The sequence below is a fragment of the Phaethon lepturus genome, unplaced genomic scaffold (assembly GCF_000687285.1).
Source record: "Phaethon lepturus isolate BGI_N335 unplaced genomic scaffold, ASM68728v1 scaffold11036, whole genome shotgun sequence".
Classification (NCBI taxonomy): domain Eukaryota; kingdom Metazoa; phylum Chordata; class Aves; order Phaethontiformes; family Phaethontidae; genus Phaethon; species Phaethon lepturus.
In genome coordinates this window covers 17,078-38,607 of record NW_010546937.1, presented here as the reverse complement: position 1 = coordinate 38,607, position 21,530 = coordinate 17,078, and the positions used below count along the sequence as shown (strand labels likewise).

At 42.7% G+C, this 21,530-nt stretch overlaps 1 protein-coding gene across 1 annotated transcript in view; it reads left to right on the top strand.

Moving 5' to 3' along the window:
* The first annotated feature begins 36 nt into the window (after positions 1 to 36).
* The window catches only part of SAP30BP (SAP30 binding protein), a 31,456-nt gene continuing 9,962 nt past the window's right edge, over positions 37 to 21,530 (top strand). Inside the window, exons 1-5 of the mRNA XM_010289472.1 lie at positions 37 to 90; positions 284 to 542; positions 645 to 754; positions 3,806 to 3,853; positions 17,705 to 17,747. Of these exons, the coding sequence (XP_010287774.1) occupies positions 37 to 90; positions 284 to 542; positions 645 to 754; positions 3,806 to 3,853; positions 17,705 to 17,747 (514 nt within the window). The remainder of the gene's footprint in view (positions 91 to 283; positions 543 to 644; positions 755 to 3,805; positions 3,854 to 17,704; positions 17,748 to 21,530) is intronic.

The window sequence follows — 21,530 nt, the reverse complement described above, 5'->3', positions numbered from 1 at the left end:
GCCCTCGCTGCTCCCCAACCCCGCCCGCACCCCGACATGGTGGGGGGAGGCGCGGCCTTTCTCACCCACACCCCGCTCCCCAGACGGGCTGTATCCTTCCGCCACCTCATGTTCCATCCCCACCCCTCCGCGCCCTGACCCACACCCTCTCGCACTTGGTCAGGGTCCGGCAGGTGCTGTCGCGGCGCCGCGCGATGACGTCAGAAGGAACTCTTAAAGGGCCAGCCCTCTCTGCTATAAACAGTCCGCGCACCTTTTATCCCCTCCTCTCCTTCCCCCATAGAAACCCTGCTCTGCCTCGCTGCGGACTTTCCTCCTCTCACTGCCGGAGCGCTCTCGGTTTAACAGGAGTCCGCTTAAGGCGGAAGAAGAAGAGCGGCGTTGCTATGGCGACTGCGCTGTGTACGTCATCTTCGGGCGCCGGAAGTGTACCGCGGCGAAGCGGAGTGTTCTCTCTTCGCTGGCGGTTTACGCTGAGGATTCGGACCCGGAGTCGGATAGCGAGGCCGGGACGGCGGGAAGCGATGGGGGAGCCGCTACGGGTGAGGGGGCTGGGGAAGGTGGCGGACCCCTCTGTGAAGGGAAGGCCCCACTTGTTTCCGCCTCCCCTTTCCTCATGGTTTTCTTTTTCACTTCCTCTTTAGGAGAGAAAGGAGGCCTGGTGTCGGTTGGGTACGGAGATGACGACTTCACCCGCTTGGATGGGGATGAGGATGGGTATGAAGAAGAGGATGATGAGAACAGCAGACAGTCAGTAAGTATCTCTCTGTTCCGAGAGCTTGCCCTGATCCCTTTCACATGTTGCAGAGGCTTTTCTCTCTGCAAAGAAGGCCCCTGAGTGGCAACCTGTGATGGAACCTGGAATATCAGCAAGCTGTGTGGGTTTCAGCACTTTCCAAATACTTCTGTTCGCTTTGTTTTCAAGTAGAAAGTGTTTGCCTTGAAGTCCATCAGCAGCTTGGCACAGCTCGTGTTGCTTGTTACTGTGTTGATGCCGTTTGACTCTCTTATGGGAAAAAGGCTGGTACAAGTCAACAGCCACACTAAATGAAAATTATTCTAGTATAGTTGACATATGAGAACCTAGTAAGAGGAATGCACTGTTTCACGCTCTGCTGGAAGATTAAAAAGATTAAAGTTTTGTGATGCCTTAAATTATTCTTTTGTGTATAATTCAGCCCACTCACTACATCAGGTTACCTTGATGTAATAGTGTCCTGTCTAGACGTGACTGACTTTTGTTTGTCATAGGTGCATGGCATGTGTATAACATCACCTACATACTGAGATAACTGATGCACTGTGAGACAAGGCATGTAGCTCACTACCTGTAAGTGCAGCTATAACACACAAAAGGATACATATTTCTGTTGTGTCTGTAGGAGCAAAACAATAAGGGGGGGTTCTTGTCTCTTGTCTTTCTCCTTAACCTTTGCTTACCACCACATTAAGAATATGTTATCTTGTCCCTGTTCTTTCCTCTACCATGTAGCCAAAAAGACAGGGCTATAACCTTTTGTTATTGAAATCTACTTTTTGTGCATTAGATCAGTCTCTTATGAGACACTCACTGTTCCTGCCATCTCTTTTCCCAAGTAGCAGACAAGAAATTTGTCAGTGTTTTGTTCTTGCCTTTGGTTTTATTCTGTTGCTAACTGGAGAAGGTGCAAGTAATAGCATTCAGAGTCTGCATCAGCAAGTAGTGAAGCTTCTTTACTGCTTTAGTGATTCTTCTTTTTATATCCAAAACTCTAGTGCTTCCTTCAGTGAGATCTCTTTTTAAAGAAAGCAGTAGGTATGATCCAGATGCTTGTCACGATCAGCTGTGTTTAGTTAACATTGACAAATGGGCATGTAAGTGGAGTAGCCTTTATTGCATGTACAATTTTCAGAGCAGGTTGCAGCTGTCGATCATCTGTGAGGTATAAGTTGCTGTTCAAGTAATGGCAATCGATCGAGTCACTCTGGTGCTAGCCAGTAGATCTTGCATATATTTGTGGTTACTGTACAGATGCACGCAGGTTCCACGGGGTGCCTTCTCTCCAGTCTTGTTGCAGGAGAGCAACGCTTGGCTTTTCGCATTAAGTATTCTTTGACCAGAATTGGTCAAATCAATTCCTTGATATTGCTTGTTCTAGTAGTTTATATTAGTTATGAGTTGTTTTTAGAAAGCAATGTAAGTTGGATTCAGGTTGTCCTGAGCTTTTGTCTAATCAGCTCTGTGTTTACATTATCTACCTTAACAGTGACTGAAAAGCCTCTCTTTTTTTCAAAGGCAGTTCTCAGTAATGCTTCTTTGTTGATGTTTCAGTGATATGCCCTGCTAGGTTAGGAGGTTTTGGGAGCTGTTTCAGTTACCTATCTATAACATGAATGATTGAATCCATTGTTGCTTGGTTGAAAATTACTTTTGTCTTTATAATATAGGTGGGACTGTGGAGGGGAGAGTTATCTCGTTTGTGATAAACACCAAGTTACTTGGTACTATGGTTCTTTTCTAGTTACAAACTTACTGTTATTAAACTTTGACAATTAAGACCGAGTTATTGATAGATGTGCATTTTTCAGAAAGGTAAGCTGGAGAGTAGCTGAAGTGAAGGAGTTTGATGTCTCACTTCTGTGGGATAGACATGTTAATTCAGGCAATTAAAACTTACTGATATTATTGTGTGGTCAATCTCTAGCTTGCCTTGCCAGAATTTGCTTGTGTGCTAATACTCTGAGGTGGGCATTTCATTGTAAACGATTCCTTTCAGGTGCATGTAATCATCTCACTTCTTTTTTTGTTTTTCTTTTTGAAGCTGAAACACCAAGTTATTATTTCAGGGCCCAAGTTGAAATTTGTGGTCAATTTTGGAGGAGAAAACTATTCTGCTGTGTTGTGTTAGCATGAAAAACATTTTCTGCTCCTCAAACTTGTTTTGAACCCAGAGTATGTATTTATGGAAACATAGGTAACTCTAGGATCCTAGTGAGGTAGTTCATAGGGCAGTAATACAGTTAGGCTTACCTATCAATTGGGGCGCAAGCTGGACCTTGCTTCTCACGTGATGTAGAATTTCACACAATGTTGAGTTCACTATTTTAAGCTCTCAAAGGGCAGAAATTTGCACAGTTCTGGTTTATTTCTGGGTGGAAATAAAAACTGAATGAAGTCTGCTACCTAAAACAGTGAAATTTGTCAGTGATTCCGTTCTGTGCAAGTTCATGTCATCTGCAAATGAGGCTGCGAGACCACTACACAAATAAGAAAGATGCGGTGTCTGCTGGCATTACCGGATCCTTGGAACTTGGTGCTAGGCCAGACCGTCACCGAGCCTGCATGCTTGGTTGGATGGCAGGCCAGCTGTGTGTGTCCTGTGTGTGTTGCTGATGTATGCTTGGGTGTATAATAGGTCTTGCAAATGCTGCTTTTTCTGTGAGTACTGCTAAGTGGGGCAAGTGCAAAAAGCCTGCCTGCTAACTGGAAGAGACAGAATTATCAAATGACAAATGCTTTTTTCCCCAATTCTGTTGCTTCTTATTGTCTAGTTCTGAGCATTCAGGAGCTGCATGAATTTTGTGGGGGACATCTGCTACTAAGTGATGCTTTTGCCTAAAAAAATCAAATCTAAAACCCAAATAAACACTTCTTTCTCTCACTGTAGGACTTGTTTTCTGGTCATGAGTGGGTGGGGCAAAACTACCTTCCACGGAAAGGGTCTTGGACTACTGCTGGGCTGCTGAATGCGAGCCCATTGCTGTAAGTGCAGTTACTTGCCAAGCCTGATCTTTAAGCTTAATCCTGTAAATTCTTGTCTTGTAGGAAGATGACGATTCAGAGACTGAAAAACCTGAGGCTGGTGACCTAAAGGTATTTGAAAGTGTGGTATGGTGGTGGGGGGGAAGCTCAGTGCAAGAGGAATAAGTCTTAACAGCATGGCTTGGTGTTCGTTTGTGATCTTCCGTAGCTAGTTTCATACTTTCCTTTTTGTAGCTGTAACATGTCTTTTTGACTTTGGTTCTGGCTTCTGCCAAAGGTAGTTAACCAGTTAGGCTACAGGCTGAGTCATGATTAAGATCTGCGTTCATGACCTTTTTCATCTTGTGCATTAGATCCGAGGTAGATTTTCTGTCAGCATCTCACCTATTTTGCAGTGATCTGGGAGATGTAGTATTCCGTACAGGATTCTCTTCTGACCAGTGTTAGTTGGACTACTTTCTTCATTTAGGACAACTTAATGAATAAATGATCTTATGCGCCTAGAGGTGATGACATGTCAAAATAAATTCAGTTGTCTCCAGCTCTTTTTCTGTCCTTCTGAATGAAGCAGTTTTGTAAAGGTTGTATTTAAAAAGTGAAATAAGATCCCCAGATGATAGCTATCATAAATAATTGCAGTTGTCTTTATCTTGGGATTACATCTTGTTTCTGCTAAACAGCAGGTGTTTAACAGCACAAAGGAACATACATCAGGCTAAAAGCCAGAAGACAGACAAAAGACCAAATCCATTTGAAACTTCATCGAGAACTGTGCTCAAATTTTTATGCTAGTTCAATCCCCCATGTAATATAAGCAGTCTTGTGGGATACCGAGTGAGTGACATTTGCAAGGGCCTTTATTTTATCCAGTAGCTTCCTCAAGGGTGCAGACAATCTCTAAGCTTTGCTACGGAAACCAGAGGACTGTGCTGCAAACTGAAATTCTGTAGAACATTTGAATTAGCACAGGGCTTTGGTAGGACAAGATGAAGGCAAATGAATGTGCTTCGTTATTCTACTTAAATTAGTTTTATAGCAGCACCTTCTTCAAGTTTCCACAATATTTTTATGGGTTTATGTTGATACTCAGTTGAAAATCGTGGCAGCTGCACTGCAGCTGGTAAAGTCTCTTGCATCAGTGTGTGAAATACCATTAATGCCTTTGGCATAGGGGTAGGAGGCACTTGGAAATGGAATGTATTGTCTCCTTTCCTTGTTACAAGAAAAAAAATTACCTTCTTTTGGAAGAGGGGAAAAGGAAATCTCTCACTTTCATTCTTTTCCTACTTCTAAATTTTTGCCATTGTGGCTGGTAAGCATGCTAGCAAGATGTTTCTGTAAAACTGCTGGATTCAAATGTATACTGTGAAAGAAGAATAGGTGGATTTTCCTTAAAAGAGAAGTTTGGTGTGTATCACCACAACCTCTGTAGTAGGGCCCTGCAGTTGTTTGCATTTCTGTCTCCTCTGAAAGGGCTCTAGGACTTCAGGGCAATGGAGAAAAGATCTGGCAAAAGAGTAAGAACAAAATCAGACTATAGTAGCTCTTGTCAGAGTAATGATGCGTTACAGAAATCTTACCACTGAGTTGTGTGGCTACTGCTTTAATATGTTGCTGACGTTTCATGTTTTGTTTAAAAAGCCTCGTGATTTCACTGAGTTCTATGTGTTACTGTCTAGGTGCATTTTGCCCTTCTGAAGAAGAGCTACCCGTGGCCATGGAGCAGTGTTTCAGCTTCGGTGGGGAAGCACAGAAACACTGAATGTATTAAAAGAATTTGGTATCTTGGGTACACTCTGCAGCAGGAACTCTGCAAGAACTGAAAATGTAAATTAAAGTTAAACTTAAAAAAAAAAAAAGGTAAAATGTAATTCCTGCCATCCTAGCATGGCATGAAATGTGAGGATTTGAGAAGAATAGCAGGGAGGCAAATCTGAACTTCAGCAGTTTCAGACTTTTGTGTCGTTCTTAGTAGATGTCTTCATACATAAGTGAAAAAGAGAACAACCTCCTCTGGCCTTTTGGTTTGGTTTTTTTCTTTTAATTCTAGCTAAATAGCCAGCTGGGACTGGGAGAGGGGGAGAGGTAGAAGCACACCTTTGCTATGCAGCATGCTGCAAGGCAGCCCGGCCCAGTGCTGTGCTGGTAATAGAGCAGGCATGTTGCTGTACAGTGTTTTGTGGGGCCCTGATGGAGTTGCACTAGCCATGCTGTTAAGAAATTCACTTGAGAGGGGTGAGATGGAACATTATTGTAAAAGTAGTTGTACTTGGAGCAGTTGCAAATGTTTCCTATCCCCCTTTTCCACCAAGTGGCAGTGTTCTCATTCTTCCTCATTGCTTTGAGCTTGCAATATCTATGACAACTAGTGAGTAAAAGTTGTAGCTACTATAAATTCAAAGTGTGGCAAAAAGTGAGGCACTTGATTATAACTCGCTAACACTTTTGGATTATTTTATTTTGTCCCAGCTGAGTGCTGTAGTTGTTCTTGATCTAACATTTAATTGCAAGACATCACAGACCTGGAAACATGTTTAAATAGATATCATGGGCTCTTTATATATGGCTAGGGCTTTTCCAGGGTCTGAAACTGACTGTATGCAGAAGGTAAATCCTTTAAAATGCATGAATGAGGTAAATTCGCTGCAATTCATTATAATCTTTTCAAGCCCTGCATATACATTCAGCATTTTTTCAGTGTTTGCCTCTTCGTACATATGGTGAATGAACTACTTTGAGATTATGTCTTGAATAATTGACTAGGACACTTGAGCCAGGTTGTGTGGAGAAGGAGTTCCCTTGCTGCTGGTGCGTCCTGTGATTTGGCCTCATTCTGCACATAACACCAGACACACAACCTCCAGAAGGTTCAGTTGTTGTCTATGTGGGTATAGACCTGAGGAGACTGAAAGTGGGGAATAATGTAAAAACTGTCTGGTAAAGTGATGCTGGGGAGAGTGGAATTTAGAGCCTGTCTCAAATAGCCCCAATGGGGAGATGTTTTTTCTACCCCACCCTATGGTGTTTATATTTATCTCAAGTTTTTGTCTTGATTCCAGGGAGTATGCCCTTGTTGATCTTGATCAATCATCTGAAAGTGTTCTTCCAGAGCAGACTTCTGGCCTGTAGGATTCTCTGTTACAGAGCACCTGTGAACCAGTACCAAACACTGTGCTAGCAGCAGAAAGCAGAATCCTCCTCCTTAAGTAGCAAAGTCAGATACCTTGCATTCTGTAGCTGCATTTTGAAGTGCTTCAGAGACCATTGGAAAATAGGAGATTCAAATCTAGGTAAAACTGATTGCTCTTCCAAATTTCACCTTGGGAGGATGTACTCAGGCTCTGGAGCAGGACATATTTGTTAGTGACCAAAATCACTTCAGGGATCCCTGGTTTTAAGTCAGCAGTCACCAATTGTAAACTAGCAGCTATCTTAAAGGCACTTCAGAAACAAAGCCTTCTGCTTAGAAGGGAAAAGAAATGGTCAACAGCTGTTGGCAAAAGTGTGGTGTTAAAGATGGAATCCCACAGCCTGGATGGGTTCTTTATGTCATTTCTGCAGATAATGGAGCTGTGGGTACAAAAAAAAGGGCGTTGTGGAAATGAGTGTGAAATTTGGTGTTCTGCTGGCATTGATTTGGAATGACGAGGGTTAACGGGCTGTGCAGTGAGTGCAAGTTGCTTGGGCTCTTGCCAGCAGTTGGCTATGCTTACAGCCTTGATGCAGTAACAAGATACAAGTCTTCAGAGCTCACTAAATGGACCAGCCCTGCAGGAAGAAAGAAAATGAACCTTAAATGAAATGTGCTCCAAGTCTCACCTGAGGGGTTCTGTACTTCCTATTGTAGGGCTGGATGAATAACAGGTTGCAAGCATTGATCAAGGACAGAGCCCAGCCCTGCAGCTTGGCTTACTGGAGTTTTCACAGGGGGAAATCATTAACTCTCGAGCCTTGATTGTGGTATCTGGACTAGCCAGTGCAGGAAAGCAGATAAATATTGCCACTCCCTTGGCAAGTGAATGCCTGACACATGGTAAGAGTTTTTCAAAGCAGGTGGTTACTTTGATGTTTTCCTTTTCTGGGTTTTTTTTAAGGGTCCTCTCTCCATCCTTGTGGCATTGGATGGAGAGACCGCCAAACTGGGATGTAGCAGAAGGGTGTCAAATTTTCAGCTTTCATTGATCCAGCATACCTGTAAAGTAATTTTACTGTGTTATGATGCGTAGGTGTATACTAATACTTAGATAGAGGCTTTTGATTGCAATGTTTTTTTTATCTTGCCTGCCTATTAACCTGTTTGTTTAAATACCAAAATTATCTTGATTTAAAGTAAAAGCAGTAAGTGCTAAGAACCAATAAATGGATGTGTGTGCAGTAATGTAATCCCTGTAATTAACTCTAATTTTGATAAAGCATGTTAATTTCTCTGAATTCAAGATACATTTATCAGGCCAGATTCTCAGAAGATGCCTGAACCTACTTGGTAACTTTCACCTCAAATACAAGTGTTTTGCTCTGAAGAAGGGGAAAAAGTGTGCTTGGGAAAAGTTGTATCATTAAAGCACTGCTGTTCCGTTTAGGTATTACACAGCAGGCTGTATAAAAGGAGCTGTCATTAGTAAGCTTTAAAAAATAATTTGAATCTTTTACTTTGGTGGTGGCAAATTATGAAGGTTGCTTAGGAAGCACCAGCCCTTGATGCTTTCAGTTGTTGAAAGGTAGTCTTAAAAATTCTACTTAGTATATATTAAAGGTCATATAACTGAAGAACACATACTAAAATTGCTGTTGCATCACAAACCAGTGCACTCTGCTATGGCTGAAGTGGCTATGTATTAGTCGTCTTGCGGTGTCTGGATCTGGTAGGATATAACTGGTTTGTAAGTGTGTTGTAGGAAGGCACTCCCAATGTCTTATCAGAAACAAAAAAAAATTCATTACATTCTTTTTTTTTTTTTTTGCTACCATTCCCCGCCCCACCCTTGGCTTTTTGATGCTACCTGGGTTAGTATTGGCCTCTGATGGGCAGAACTGGCAAAAGAGCTGCTGTATTTTAAAAATGGCCTTGTGTTATGCATAGCCGTGCTGCGTACCACTTTGTAAATGCTTTCAAAGCGTGAACTGTGCAGATTCCAGGGCGAGGGTTAAGGTTAGATCTCCAGTGGTTTGTTTCCCGCTCATTCCTTTGCCTGACAGCACAGCCCGAAGGTGCCAGTGATAAGCACTACAGTCTCTGATTCATCTTTTTCTGTATTCTAGCTTCCTTTTAATGTAATTCTGTAAAATGCTGTCTGTGCTTCCAACTCCACGTATTTTTACCTCATTTTAGGTTTGGCACACTGTTTTCCAGCACTCTGTCGAGGGAACCAGAGAGTTTGGCAGTTTAGCAATCAGCATTACACGCGGAGAGCCTTCCGGGGAGTAAACTCAGCTTCTAATGCTGTCTTCTACACTATTACTTAGTGTGTGATAGTCTCTCTGAGCACTCAGTGAGTGCTCACAATGTTAAAACAGCTGATATCTGGTTCCCATTTTTTAACTAGGTATTTGCCCTTAGTTATTGCCACAGAATATCAGCAGCAGTTAAATAGTTTTATGTGCAGGAAACAAAATAGCATTCAGCGTCTTTGATTATTTTGCCCCTTGCCCCTCGTACTTCTGTGTCTGCAGCTCTGCCTGCCTGGGAGGGAGACAGATCACAGCATTGTTGGTCTCTGAAGCTGGCTTACCTACTTTAGAGCTGCTGGCTTCAATCCAGCTCTTGAGCTGTTTGGAAGATGAGACATGTCCATGGACATGCTTGTTCCTTCCTCCCCGCCAGGCATACATGCTGTGGCAGACTCTTCACTCCCTGCAGTACTAAATACCACAGATTATTGACACAGGTGTGGCTTGCCTTTCTCCAAAGGAAGAGCCAGGCTTTTTCTGTTTGTCTTTAAACTTGAAGAAAAGTCCTTTCTGGAGCTGCTTCCCCTTGCATATTTCACCTGATAAAGGTCTAAGTTTGTCAAGTCCAGTTCTGTTGTTGCAATTATTTCTGTCTGCTGTACTGAAATAGGCTGTTCTGCATTTGCATGTCGATGCATGTCAGAGTGAGAGTCTGAGCAGTCAGCACAGATGGAGGATTGCCTCAAATACCGACAAATATCTGAAAATAGCTTTTTCCAGCTTCCCCGTTCTGGCTACAGAAGGACCGAAATCTGCAAAAACTCCGTGGGATCCATTCATGGAGGAGTGCATATCCCAGTGAGGATACTTGCTTTTACACCTTGCCTCTACTCCAAACCATGAAGGAGAATTTTTAGTACTATGTGCTAGGGAAGAAAGCTTGTGCAAAGAGTTAATTTTATCAGCTCTCCTGAGCCTTTCCCTTGCTGCTGGGAGGCTTAAGACTTCTCACAGCCCAGCTTCACCTTCTGCTTGATTCTCTAGTGCAACAATCTGTAAAAAAATAAAAACATCAAAGTAGCTTGACACCTCAAGCCCTGTCATGTGGTGCTGACATTTCACCTCTGAGTTCCTGTTTCACTGTAGGAAACAAAAGTGACTTGAAGGCAGAATTTATGGGCTCTGCAGAGCAAGGCACATCTCTGCAGACCGTGGTGGCTTCAGGTGGAGATTGCTGGGAGCTGTGCTACTGGCTGCACCCAACGTGTGGCTGCTGTTAGCTGCTGGTGTGCTCCCATGGGCTGTGCAATCTTCTGTGCAGGCTGTTTCGCACATTTAGAGCGCTGCGCCCTGGTTGGTGTCTGTGCTGCGGAGAGGCTGTGCTCTGTGGTCTTGCAAAGCGCTTGCACAGGGTGATCTGCAAATGTTAAACGCGGAGGGCCCCTAGCATCAGAGGTGGAGGAGGCGGCCAACGGAAGCAGGTAGCTTTGGGACCAGGGTGCCGTCGTAAAGCAGATGTTATTAACTGTACCTCTACTTGGAAAGCAAGAGTTCTGGCACACAGTTCCTTGACCAGCAATTCCTTCTAACAAATAATCTTTGTCAAATATTGAGATAGCGTATGTCAGGTGAATGGAATCAAGTTTCAGAGAAGCTATTTAAAGGCTTTCATGCTATGAATGCTTCCCTTCTGAAGCATTTTCTCACTGAAATGTTCTGCTAGATCTTTGTTGGGGGGGTTTTGTGGGTTTTTTTAAATGAAATTGAAAAGAAAGGTGGATTTTTAGACTTAATTTAGCTTAAAAAGTAAAATGCAGTGTCAGCTACACAAGTTCTTTGTTTTGATAAGATGCTTAAGGAATGTCGAGGAGTTGACTCTTTCCTGACTGGTTCTTCCTTCCCTTTTGTCTGTGACCATAGTATCTTAAAATAGGTAGGTTTGTACAGACTGTACATAAGTGTCACTGAAGATTGGATGTATCCTTTTTTCCTACAGGTGGCTTATTTCTGAGTGCTGTGCTTCTTTTGGTAGCAAGATCATGATCCCTATATTTTTTTCTTAGTTAAATTCCTTATCCTGTACCGGGCACTTTGCCTGGAGCTGTGTACCAGAGCTGGCAAACAGGATATGGCTGTAGGAAATGAGCTTGTTTCAAGCTTTCTCTTGGGATTCTCCTCTCTCACAATACAAGAAAAAGGGGGTGTGTGAGGGTGGGGGGTGTGTGTGTGTAAAAGCACTGTGCTTCTGTTCCCTTGCTTTCTCTTCCCCAGACTCTGAATACATTTAACATGCACTCTGTTTGCTGCCCTCAGCCTGGTAGCACACCAACATCACAGAGATCTGGTGAGCAAGAAATGAAACAGTTCTTTTCATGCACGAGAAGTTTCTGGTGTACTCTTCCCATAAGCACTTCTGTTGTTTGTAGAGAAGCAAGAACATAATTGCTAGCGTGTTCCTTTGAAAAAGAAAAGGCGGGGAGGAAGCACATGATTCAGGGTTTGGAGAGGTCTTTCTCTTGCTGCCTGCATAGAAATGTTTCACCCACTTGCTCTGGCAAGGCCATCTTCACTGTCAGCTTAGATAACTCTTCTAACAATTTCTGCTAAGTTATAGAGTTTCTTTCCACTATACTGAGCCAAATGAGGCAGCTGTTATGTTAGGACTACAGGAGACAGTCTGAGTTGTAGAGAGGAGGAAAAATTACAAAAATGTATTGCTGATGCTAGCTCAGATGAGAGAAATCCACTGTAACTATTGCAGCAGGTCCACTGGCTACTAGTGGAAGGACTGCACTGAAAAATTCTCTGCATTACTATCTTCAAACTAATCCACTAGCATGACAACAATGTGACTAGTCTATACATTTTGTGGCTGTCAGTTTAAATTGGTGTTAAATTTCTTTATGTGCAAGCAATCAGGTGAAATAGTTGGTGGAGAGAATAAACTCTGCAATGCAAGAGCATTCTCTCTTGAAAACAAAAAGAGAAAATGGTGTTGAGGGGTACTGTGGAAGCTTCCTAGCTAGTTTTTTTTAATACTAAGAGGAAGACAGTGGAAAAATGAAGCTGTAAGGCTAAGTTGGCTGCAAGTCTGGGAACGCAATTGAGCGAGCAGTGGCAAATCTGGCATCAACTTCTCCACTTCTTACAATTGCATCTTATTTAAAGCAATCAGTTTCTGGTGTTGTGTCTTTTCTGCCTCCCTGTTCAACCATTTCTTCTTGTAGTTTGAAGTATACCTGCACTAACATATGCAACTGCTATGAGAAATTGGTGGCTGAATTTGTACCTTTTGGTGACAGTTAATGCCACCAGTTATGTTCAATGTGAGCTTTCTGCTGGATTTATAGATCTTGTTTCAGGAAGGATTTAGTGAGCATTGTTGTAAGTCAGTCCATTCTTTTCATTAAATAAAGCTCTTCTGGGCAAGCCTTTCCAAACTTGAATTCATCAGTCTCAGATTCATATTGTTTTTGCTTCCTTCCTTTAATCTCTGTTCCACACTGTGAGGATTGTGTTTGGTTGTTTTTATTTTCCATGGAATCAGAGCAGAGACTGTTTTTATGTAGCTAAATGGAAGCACTTTATGACTGAAAAGATGGTCTATATTTCACCTCAGCAAGGTGAAATCTTAAGCCAAAATGCAACGCTTTCCTTATGAGTGTACATACAGCCACCCACCCTCCCGCTTCAGCTTGCTCTTCTTCTTTAACTGATTATGATTCATGACAACTGAACCATCAAGCTTGGTTCATGTCAGTCAGGCTCTTGCAGGCAGTGTCATCTTGCCCAGGGCTTGAAGAAAGCATTTGTCTTTAAATTAGAAAAAATGAAAACCCTTTTCCTGAACACACACAGGAATAGTAATGGAATAATTGTTCTCTGCTATTGGTGAGCTGATGTGCAAATTTGCTCTTAGAAGCACATAAATTGTGACTTATGTTAGTCATCCAATTAGATGTTAAAAAGTTTTGTGGGGTTTTTTTTTTTCCTTGTTGTGTCTTTAATACTTTGTCTTTACTGGTAGTGGTTTGTGCTCTTCAGAGGCTGCTCTTAGTCTCCGGATCAGGGAATGGAGTCTGCCTCTTGCTCGTCTTGCTGTTTTTCAGTCTTCTTCCAACTTGGCTCTGAACCACCATGGCATCCCTTGACTCTTTTCAGTGGGTCTGCTGGAGCAAGGCTGTCTGGCTTTAGGCCCTTAAATAGTTGATCTTGTGAGATCTAGGCTGCAAAGTAGATAGCAGCCAGAAAATCAACTTGCTGAGTGCATGAGGGGAATGAAGTACAGTACTGCTTTATTTTTTAACTCAATCTAGCCATTCTTAGAGGCCATCATGTAATACTAGATGGGATAAAATGACTACAGAAAAAGAATGAACATGGGACATGGTGGGGTTTGGGTTTGTTTCTTGGACCGAGTTTTGTATTTCTATGATAGTAGAGAGAATTTTCAGCATAACTAATGTGTCCAGGCTGAGTGTGCAAGTAGTGAGAGACTGACTGGAAAAGTAAATTCAGAGGTGCTCCTACACAAGCTTTCAGAGGTTGGGCTTGTGAAAACTGTGCAGTATTGGAAGGTGTAATTAGTGCAGTCTTAACCTTGTTATTTTCCAATTATCAGTGTCCAAATGGAAATGAACCCAATAAACGATGCCTGTAGCTCTGGGATACTTGAAGGCTCTAATAGATTTCATATATTTACTCTGATAGAGAGTTTTGACATAAAATCCTCTCTGCTTGAAACCACTCACCTGCTTGATTTTGTGCTCTTCAGGTGAGATACCGATATATAGCACAGTAGGTGTTGATGCTGTAGTAATCTACAAAAAGATCACCTTGCTCTGGATGGATTTAGGTAAATTCCCTACTTAGTTCAGTTCACTTCCAAATTTTTCATTGATTAAATGTGTTTGAATTCTGTAAGAAATATCTTCTCCATGTGTAAATATTTCTTCCATTTCACAATGAAAAGATAGCAGCCATGCAGTATTTCTTGTACCTTGTTACTCGGTGACTCTCTATCTCATTCAACTTCATACTGGATTAGATCTGCAGAAAATATGATGGGATTTTGTGGTTGGTGTTTTGTTTTTTAATGCTGTCTTTTCTAATCAGTTCATTGTATTCAATGTGTGACCCAGACTTAAATTAGCCTAAGGGAGTGTAGGACAGTTCCTGTTGGGTGATTATTCCAATGAAGGTTTTTTGGACTGTCCGTAAGTTCTGGACCTTCAGTAGATACTCAGAAGTTTGAACAAGACTTCTTAAATCTTGCATCTGCCAAACGGTATGTCTTCGGTCAAGTTGTTGATACTTGCCTCGCCATAGTGTTAGACAATAAGCTCAGCAACTATGAACAAGCACTGTAGGAGGAGTAGGTCATCCTTTTGTTTTCTGAAGGCATTTAAGAAGCTTGAAAGTAGTCTGACTTAATGAAAAGCTGTGTTGATGTATTCAGCTTGTTAATGATGGAGCAGTGGGTGTAGGTACGCAGTAATTCATCAGTAAGCAAAATTCATATCCTCTGGGCAGTGAGGTGTGGCTATAATAGTGAACTTGTTTTCTTGTGCTTGGTGTAGCTGTGGGGTTTCTGATGTCTTGGCTATGGCCTGAGGATGTGGAGACTAGACTTGCTAGAGCGGCTGTGGTGAAAATGGGTGTAGGTAAATACACAGCGGCAGCCTGATAGGACTGGCTTTATTTAGCCTGTTACAAATGGGGCAGACTTGTGCTGTACCTCTGGGATTAAAGGATACAAGTTAAAGAACAAACTTACTTCTTGTGAAAGCAAACTTAATGATGATTCTGGAAATTCATAAAGCATACTATTTAACGCATTTGACATTTTAGAGATATTTGTCTAGTCTAAGATATGTAACAGGAGAGGTTTTGGCCATCTCAAGTTATCTCTCAGAGTGTAAGTTTGTGTTTCCCGAGAACTGTGCTTACGCTTGGTGCTGGCTCCGAACAGCTACAGGAGACTTGAAAATGGGCTTCTGAAAACTTCAGAAATACAGCACATACCCCTGCAACCCTCTTAGCTGGGGGGATAAGAAAGCAGCGTTCTTGCGGGCATTTAGTACGTGTCTAAAGCACCTGAATTTGACCGTGCCACTGGATTGCTTGAGTGCCTGCTTGGCAATACTGGTCATTTGGGTTGGTTTTTTTTTTTTTTCCTCTTGCCTTTGTGTTCTTGGATGGTGAGAGGACAAGTGGACAGAAGATGGGAGGGATGATGGAATAATGAATACAGTGCTGGTTACGAGGAAGGATCAGGAGGTGCTCAGGGACATAGCTCGTCTCTTCCTCTCCCCTTTCAGTCCACTTAAAACAAAACTTTCAAAAGATAAGAGCACAGGATATAGTTGGAACAAAAGCAGTTCTCTCCTTTCACCTCAACATTTGCTTGTTGACTTAAACCAAGGCGAGAAATACTTTTAATTACGTATCTAGCAAGTTCTTCCCCTAAAGGGAATAAAGCCGCCTTCTGACTGCATGTATTTACTGCCTAATGAGTCACTGGGTGCTGCCTGGACATATGTTTCCCTTGTATCTGTAGCTCTATGAACTTCTCCAGCCCGCATGCAACATTTGCATGCTAATCTGAATTTGCCCTCACAACCTGCTTAGTTGCCGCAGAATTGCCCCCACTTCTCTGGTGGCAAAGTGATACTCACCAGCTTAACGCCGTGTTGATGTGGTTGAGGCTCACCACGTCAACGCCATGTCTGCATAGGTTTGTGGAGAACACAGCCTGGATTCCCTGGATTCTTGTCCAGTGCTCTTGCCAGAGAGAGCTCCTTCTCTTGGCATAAGTTTTCTGCTTTGAAAAGTCATGCTTCTGTTATTTTTTATTTTCTGCTTGTGCTGCTCTTTCTGAAGACCCTGGGAGAAGAGGTGTTCGTGCACCACACCAACTGCATTAGCTTAAAGGGGTTGGAGCTGTTACACTACAGTCCATCTCACAACGGGGCCTGGGGCCTTGCCAGCTGGCCAGCAAGAAGATGTGTGTTCCTTTGTGTACTTTTTTTTTTCTTTTCTAAGATGGCTTTAGCCTTGTATTTTTGTGATTCCAGTGTACTTTTTTTTTTTTTTTCATGAATGGCTATAAAAAGTGCCCTGTAGCAGTTAATGCCACACAAAGAATTTTTTTTTTTTCTGCTTTCAGAGGGCTTTTCTGGAAATTGGTGGGTTTTCACAGTGAATTTGGCACAGCCTGTTCCCAGATTTGGCTTGGTGACCTTGCTGTTTTCTCCTCACCTTATGCATCTCTCACCTGATTGGAAATGGAGTAAAGGAAGGGGTTTAGAGAGTGGTTACTAAGCAGCAAGGAGGCAGCATTATGTCTGTGTCAGGTTGAATGAATAGCTTCAGTGTTTGGAGGCACTGAGGAATTTTGGACGCACAGTCCGGTGAGTCACAAAAGGTCTTTGGGAGGGAGGCAGGGGGGAGAGGGCAATGTTGGAATACAGCTGATAGTGTTTCAGAAACTGTTTGTGCTGACTTGGTATCACTTGTGACTCTCCTGGGGTCTCTTAGAAGCACCAAAATATTTGAACGTTGGTCTCAATATGGTGAAAGCATATTTAAGAGTGTCTTATGCTACAGAACACCTCCTGCTCAGCAGACTCTGATGCAAACATCTGCTGTGCTCCTTCAGTTGAAGCTGCCTTAATTTATATTGGTATAACTAACACTAGCTGTGTTGAGAAAATCTCCAAACAGAGCATTGCAAGTCAGTGGAGGTTGCCCTTGAGTTTCTGGTAGATCAGATCAGCTATGTCACTCCTGGAAAGTAGCAGCCAAGAGAGAATTGACAGTAGGAGCATTCTTCCAAAATAGGAATAAAGGATCTGCATCACCACCACAGTCCCTGGAATTTGGGTTCGTAGAGGGTTTATCAGCCAAAGCCCTGAATGGCACAATTACAGAAGTGAATTCTGGCACCACACACAACTGGCAGACCTTGCAGCCTGGGACCTTGCAGAGCTCTGGGTGTCTGTGGAGAGGCCGATCAGGTGCTGCTCTGAAGTTGCTGTGCTCTGCTGCTGGCTCTGGGAGCATTTCAGCTGTTTCCATGTTACTCTGCGCAGTGCATCCTGCTGAGCCTGCTTAGGTAACTGCAAGATGCACAGGCCTGTAGTAGGCATTCCCAGGGCTTAAGTAGTTTTCTGTGGGCTGGATCCAGCTTGTATTTAGCTAGCCATGTTGACTCTTGGCCAGTGCCAAGGGCCAGTCACCAAAAATGAAGAATCTATGGTTTGATCTGTTTTAGGGAAAGGCTTCAAGTATAGCAGAAGGCTGAGTATCCAGGACATGTTGAAACAAAGCCTTAATTCTTTCATTAAATTTAGACTCCAGCTTTGAAAGGAAACAGAGCATCCTGTTAGGCTTTGACTTTCCATGGTACAAACATTGAAGTATTGTCTAATAACTTGCATTTCATTCTTAATTTTTATTCTTTTGTCTCAGAAGTAATGTATAATAATGTATAAATTTCTAAACAAATGGACAGTGTAGTTTTTTAGGTTGGAAGCATACCTTGACTAAAATCTGCTTCTTCCTCCTTCCCAGGAATTCTCAGAACTGGAGAAAAGAGATCCTCAGGAGCTAGTTGGTAAGTTCACTCAGAAGTATTTATTCACATGTTTTTTCAAACTAGACTTTCTAGACTCCCCCTTTGTAAAAAGCATCTTCACTCTGTCCAGACAATACTGTAGTTTGAATTATTGCCTGTGATGTTTTATCTCAGTGGAATATTTTCAGTCTTCTGAAGTCTTCTTTTGGGGAAAAAGGTACTATGCCTAAAAATATGAAAATATATATTACATGTCTAAAACCTATATGTAAAGGGCAGCATAGCATACCGTATGTTTTCTAATGGTTACCGAAACTTACTTGATATTTGTGACATCTCACTCATTCATTGCACCATTATCAGATTTGGAAAAAATGCATGAAATAGTATCCTCTGCTTTGTCTCTGTGGAGCTATGCAGAAAGTGTATTTTATGTTGAAGCTCTGACTATCTTGAACGAACCTTTTGTTCCAGAGGTTGCTAGTACAGTTGTGTGGTAGCATGTAATAATATCGTAAAAAAACCCCATGAGTTTAAGAAGTTGCTTCATTATCTGTCAAATCAGCTTGTGAAGGTTCAAGCATGATGTTTCAGCCACAAAGTGTGATAAACATAAAATAAGACAGTAAACGCTAGGATGCTAAGCTGTGACTCCTACAACAGCCATCACTCTGAAGTTTTGGACTTAAGTCCTTTTCAATTAGCCTGCCCAGACTTTGCACCAGCCCAACTGTTACATTGAATTTTCAGCCTTTAGAAAGCAAAACTGCTTTAACTGGTCTCATCATAGAATGCAACAGAGATCTTTCTCCAAACTACTGATCTGCCCTGAAATGCACACTAGAAACATGCATGAGACAACAGCATTTAGGGTAAAAAGTGAAGAAGAATATCTGAAAGGCAACTGCCCTTTTACTCTCTACTTTACATAAGGGTGAAGCTCTACGCTTGTAAAGCAATGTAGTGGGAAGTCATTTCTTAGTTAAAGGCTCAGGTTACAATTTTGTTAAGTCTCCTTTTCCCCTGGTGACTGCCCCATCCACAGGAGATTAGAAGATTGACTCTCATTTGTCTCATGATAGCCCAGACTCATATGCAGGCTTAAAAGCTGCACAGAGGGCAATTCTTCCAGTGTCACACACTCGTGAGTGGACAGTGTTGGTCAGTCTGAGACCTGGATTAAGGTTTGCAATAGATCTTTAATGTCCTTTCCCAATAGTAGCACACACAGAGCCAATATGTAGGCTAGCTTTGTGCAGAACCAGGTTATTAGAGGTCAGCATACTTGCCATGCTGGATTCTGTAGGTCTTTTGCATTAGACCATATCTTATCTAGTTGAAAAGGAACTGTTGCAAGAGCCTTATGGTTGGTGTAACGTAAGAACCACTCCCTTACTGGAAAGTTGTATTTTTAGAGTTGGAATTCTTGAATGGAAAAAGGTGCAGGATTTTCTGACACAAAGCAAGTAACTTCTCCAATCTAGACATCTAAAATTTTGTCTAATAACAGTATGTGGAAGTCTTAAGTCTTCCTTAGATGGTTTTATACAACTGCTTTTTTGCATTAAAAACTTGTGGGCCTGCCCTTCTCAGAAGATAACCTTACATTGTTCAGCATCACCCTTATTAAAGTACATGATTATGTAGTTGCTTAAGTACACCATTACTTTTGGCAGGAGCCTACATTTATATTTCTGTTTTACCTCCCCTGGACGCATGCTAACATTTGTGTGCCTTGAGGTGGTCTGCGAGTTGGAGCCAGCTGAGATCCACCTTCACTGCTCTTCCCTCCCTGCCCCAGCCTGTGAGGCTTCCAGCTGGATCCATTCCCTGATCTGCTTAGTGCATGCTAGGTGAGCACTAGAGTTGACACAACGAAAGCAGCAGGGATGAGCAGCTGGGAAGGGCATGGTCCTGACTTAGCTGAAGTACTGATCACATAATCAAAGCCTGAAAGAATGGGAGGGGAAGTTTCCAGTAGTAACTGCCCTGTGGTTGAGGAGGAAGTATATGTGAAACTCATTTTGATGGATTTCTGCATCCATGTTGTGTTTTGGGGGTTTTTGTACCACTCTGAAGAGTACACGGTGCTGGTGGACATTGCATTTGCTGTTTCCTGCAGCCTTGCAAAAGAATACTTTTTTTTGCCCTGAAGTTCTTTGCAGCATGGTTGTTTACCTTTTGGACTGTAAGAAATGTTCTCTCCAGCCCTTAGGATATCTGAGCACAAAGTCAGTGTTCATAAGAGCAGAAAATGTGGCTGAGTTGCAGGTCTCTCTCTGCATTTCTCAGCCCACAGAGCAGAAAGGGAACTAGTGTCCTTCCATGGATGGGTGACTCACTGGCATGTTGTTGCCTCCAGTTCTTCCCTCTGATTTGGCTGTTCTGGTGCCAGGAAATCAGAAACCCACACACCCTGGTTTATGCCAAGTGGACTTGATTAGAGTGCCAAAGAATGCAGTTTTAGAGACCAGGCACCACCGGTTTGCATGTCTCCAGGGAAAAGCCAGGCCCCTCTGCTTACCCTTTCCAGGTCTTTGCGTGTTTTTTTTGCATAGTGTGACCTTTATAAACAAACTGGCATCTGGTACTGCCTGTAATCCCTTGTGGCTGCTTAAGATGCAGCATAGAAGTGAACCTTGAAAGGGACAGGAGTTCTTACTCCTACCTGAGGAGCAGCGTTACTCACTGAGAGCAGAGGCAAGATGCTTTACCAGACCTCAGGTGATCCACACCCCAGTCTGTCCAGGTACAGCCAGCATTCCATTCCTCTGCTCTCTATTCTTTTGGTTTTCTCTGCACTAGGAAAAAGTGCCTACCCATCTGTAGGAAACAAAGCTCCTGTGTGCCCCCCATCCATGTCTCCAGCATAGCCTTTGGGCCGTGAGCAGTTGTTTTGTTCTGGAAGGAACTGAGTGCACGGTTTGCACTGTGGTACTTTCTCTCCTGCTATGCAGTTATGTCTTTGTACTGTTAGATATACTGGTCAGATAACCCAACTGTCTCAAACTGAAGCAGGTTAAGTGTAGTATTTCCATTTAATTATCTGCCTCACCACGATCTGGCAAGCAAATACCCTCCATTGGCTACTGAGATGGTGAACCTCTTCTAGGTGCACCCTAATAGTTGATTGTGCTTTGGCCTGCTGTGCGGAGCGTGAGAGCAGCTGAACAGGTCTGCCTCGCCACAACACATGCGTTCGCTGCACAAAAAGCTACAAGCACCTAGTGCTTGCGTTGATGAATTTTCTAACTTTTAGGTCAGCTTGTGGAAGGAGAATGCACAGAATAAGCAGCAGTGGCGGTGTCCTTCAGCAGCAGGATGCTTTGAGTCGCAGACCTGGCAGTGCGTTGGCTCCTACTTTCTTGAAACTCCATCTGAGTCATGGGATCTGCTTTATGGTCTTAGTTCTTTATCTGGACTGTGAATCTGATTAGGGGAAGGTATTTACTTACTGTGAGCCAGAATTTGGGTGTGCCCATAGTGATTAACTGTGCCAACAATCAACTTCCTGAAGTCCCCACATGGAGATCCTCTAGGCTGAGAGCCAGCAAATCACAGGCCCAGTTAGAGACTGCAGCCAGTGTCGCTACCTATGACTGATGTAAAAGTAAAACTTTGATCTTGGCAGAAGTAACAGGATGCACAAATCAGTTGGATGTATCCTGTGGGGACACACCTTGTTGTTAGCTGTCCATCTGTATTTACCGCTCTATAGACAGCGGAAAACTGTGCCTGGGACTTTGAAAACACAAAATCTTTTATATAGGAGCCTGTGGCCATATATGCAAGTTCCAGGGATATTCTGCATGATAATCCCAG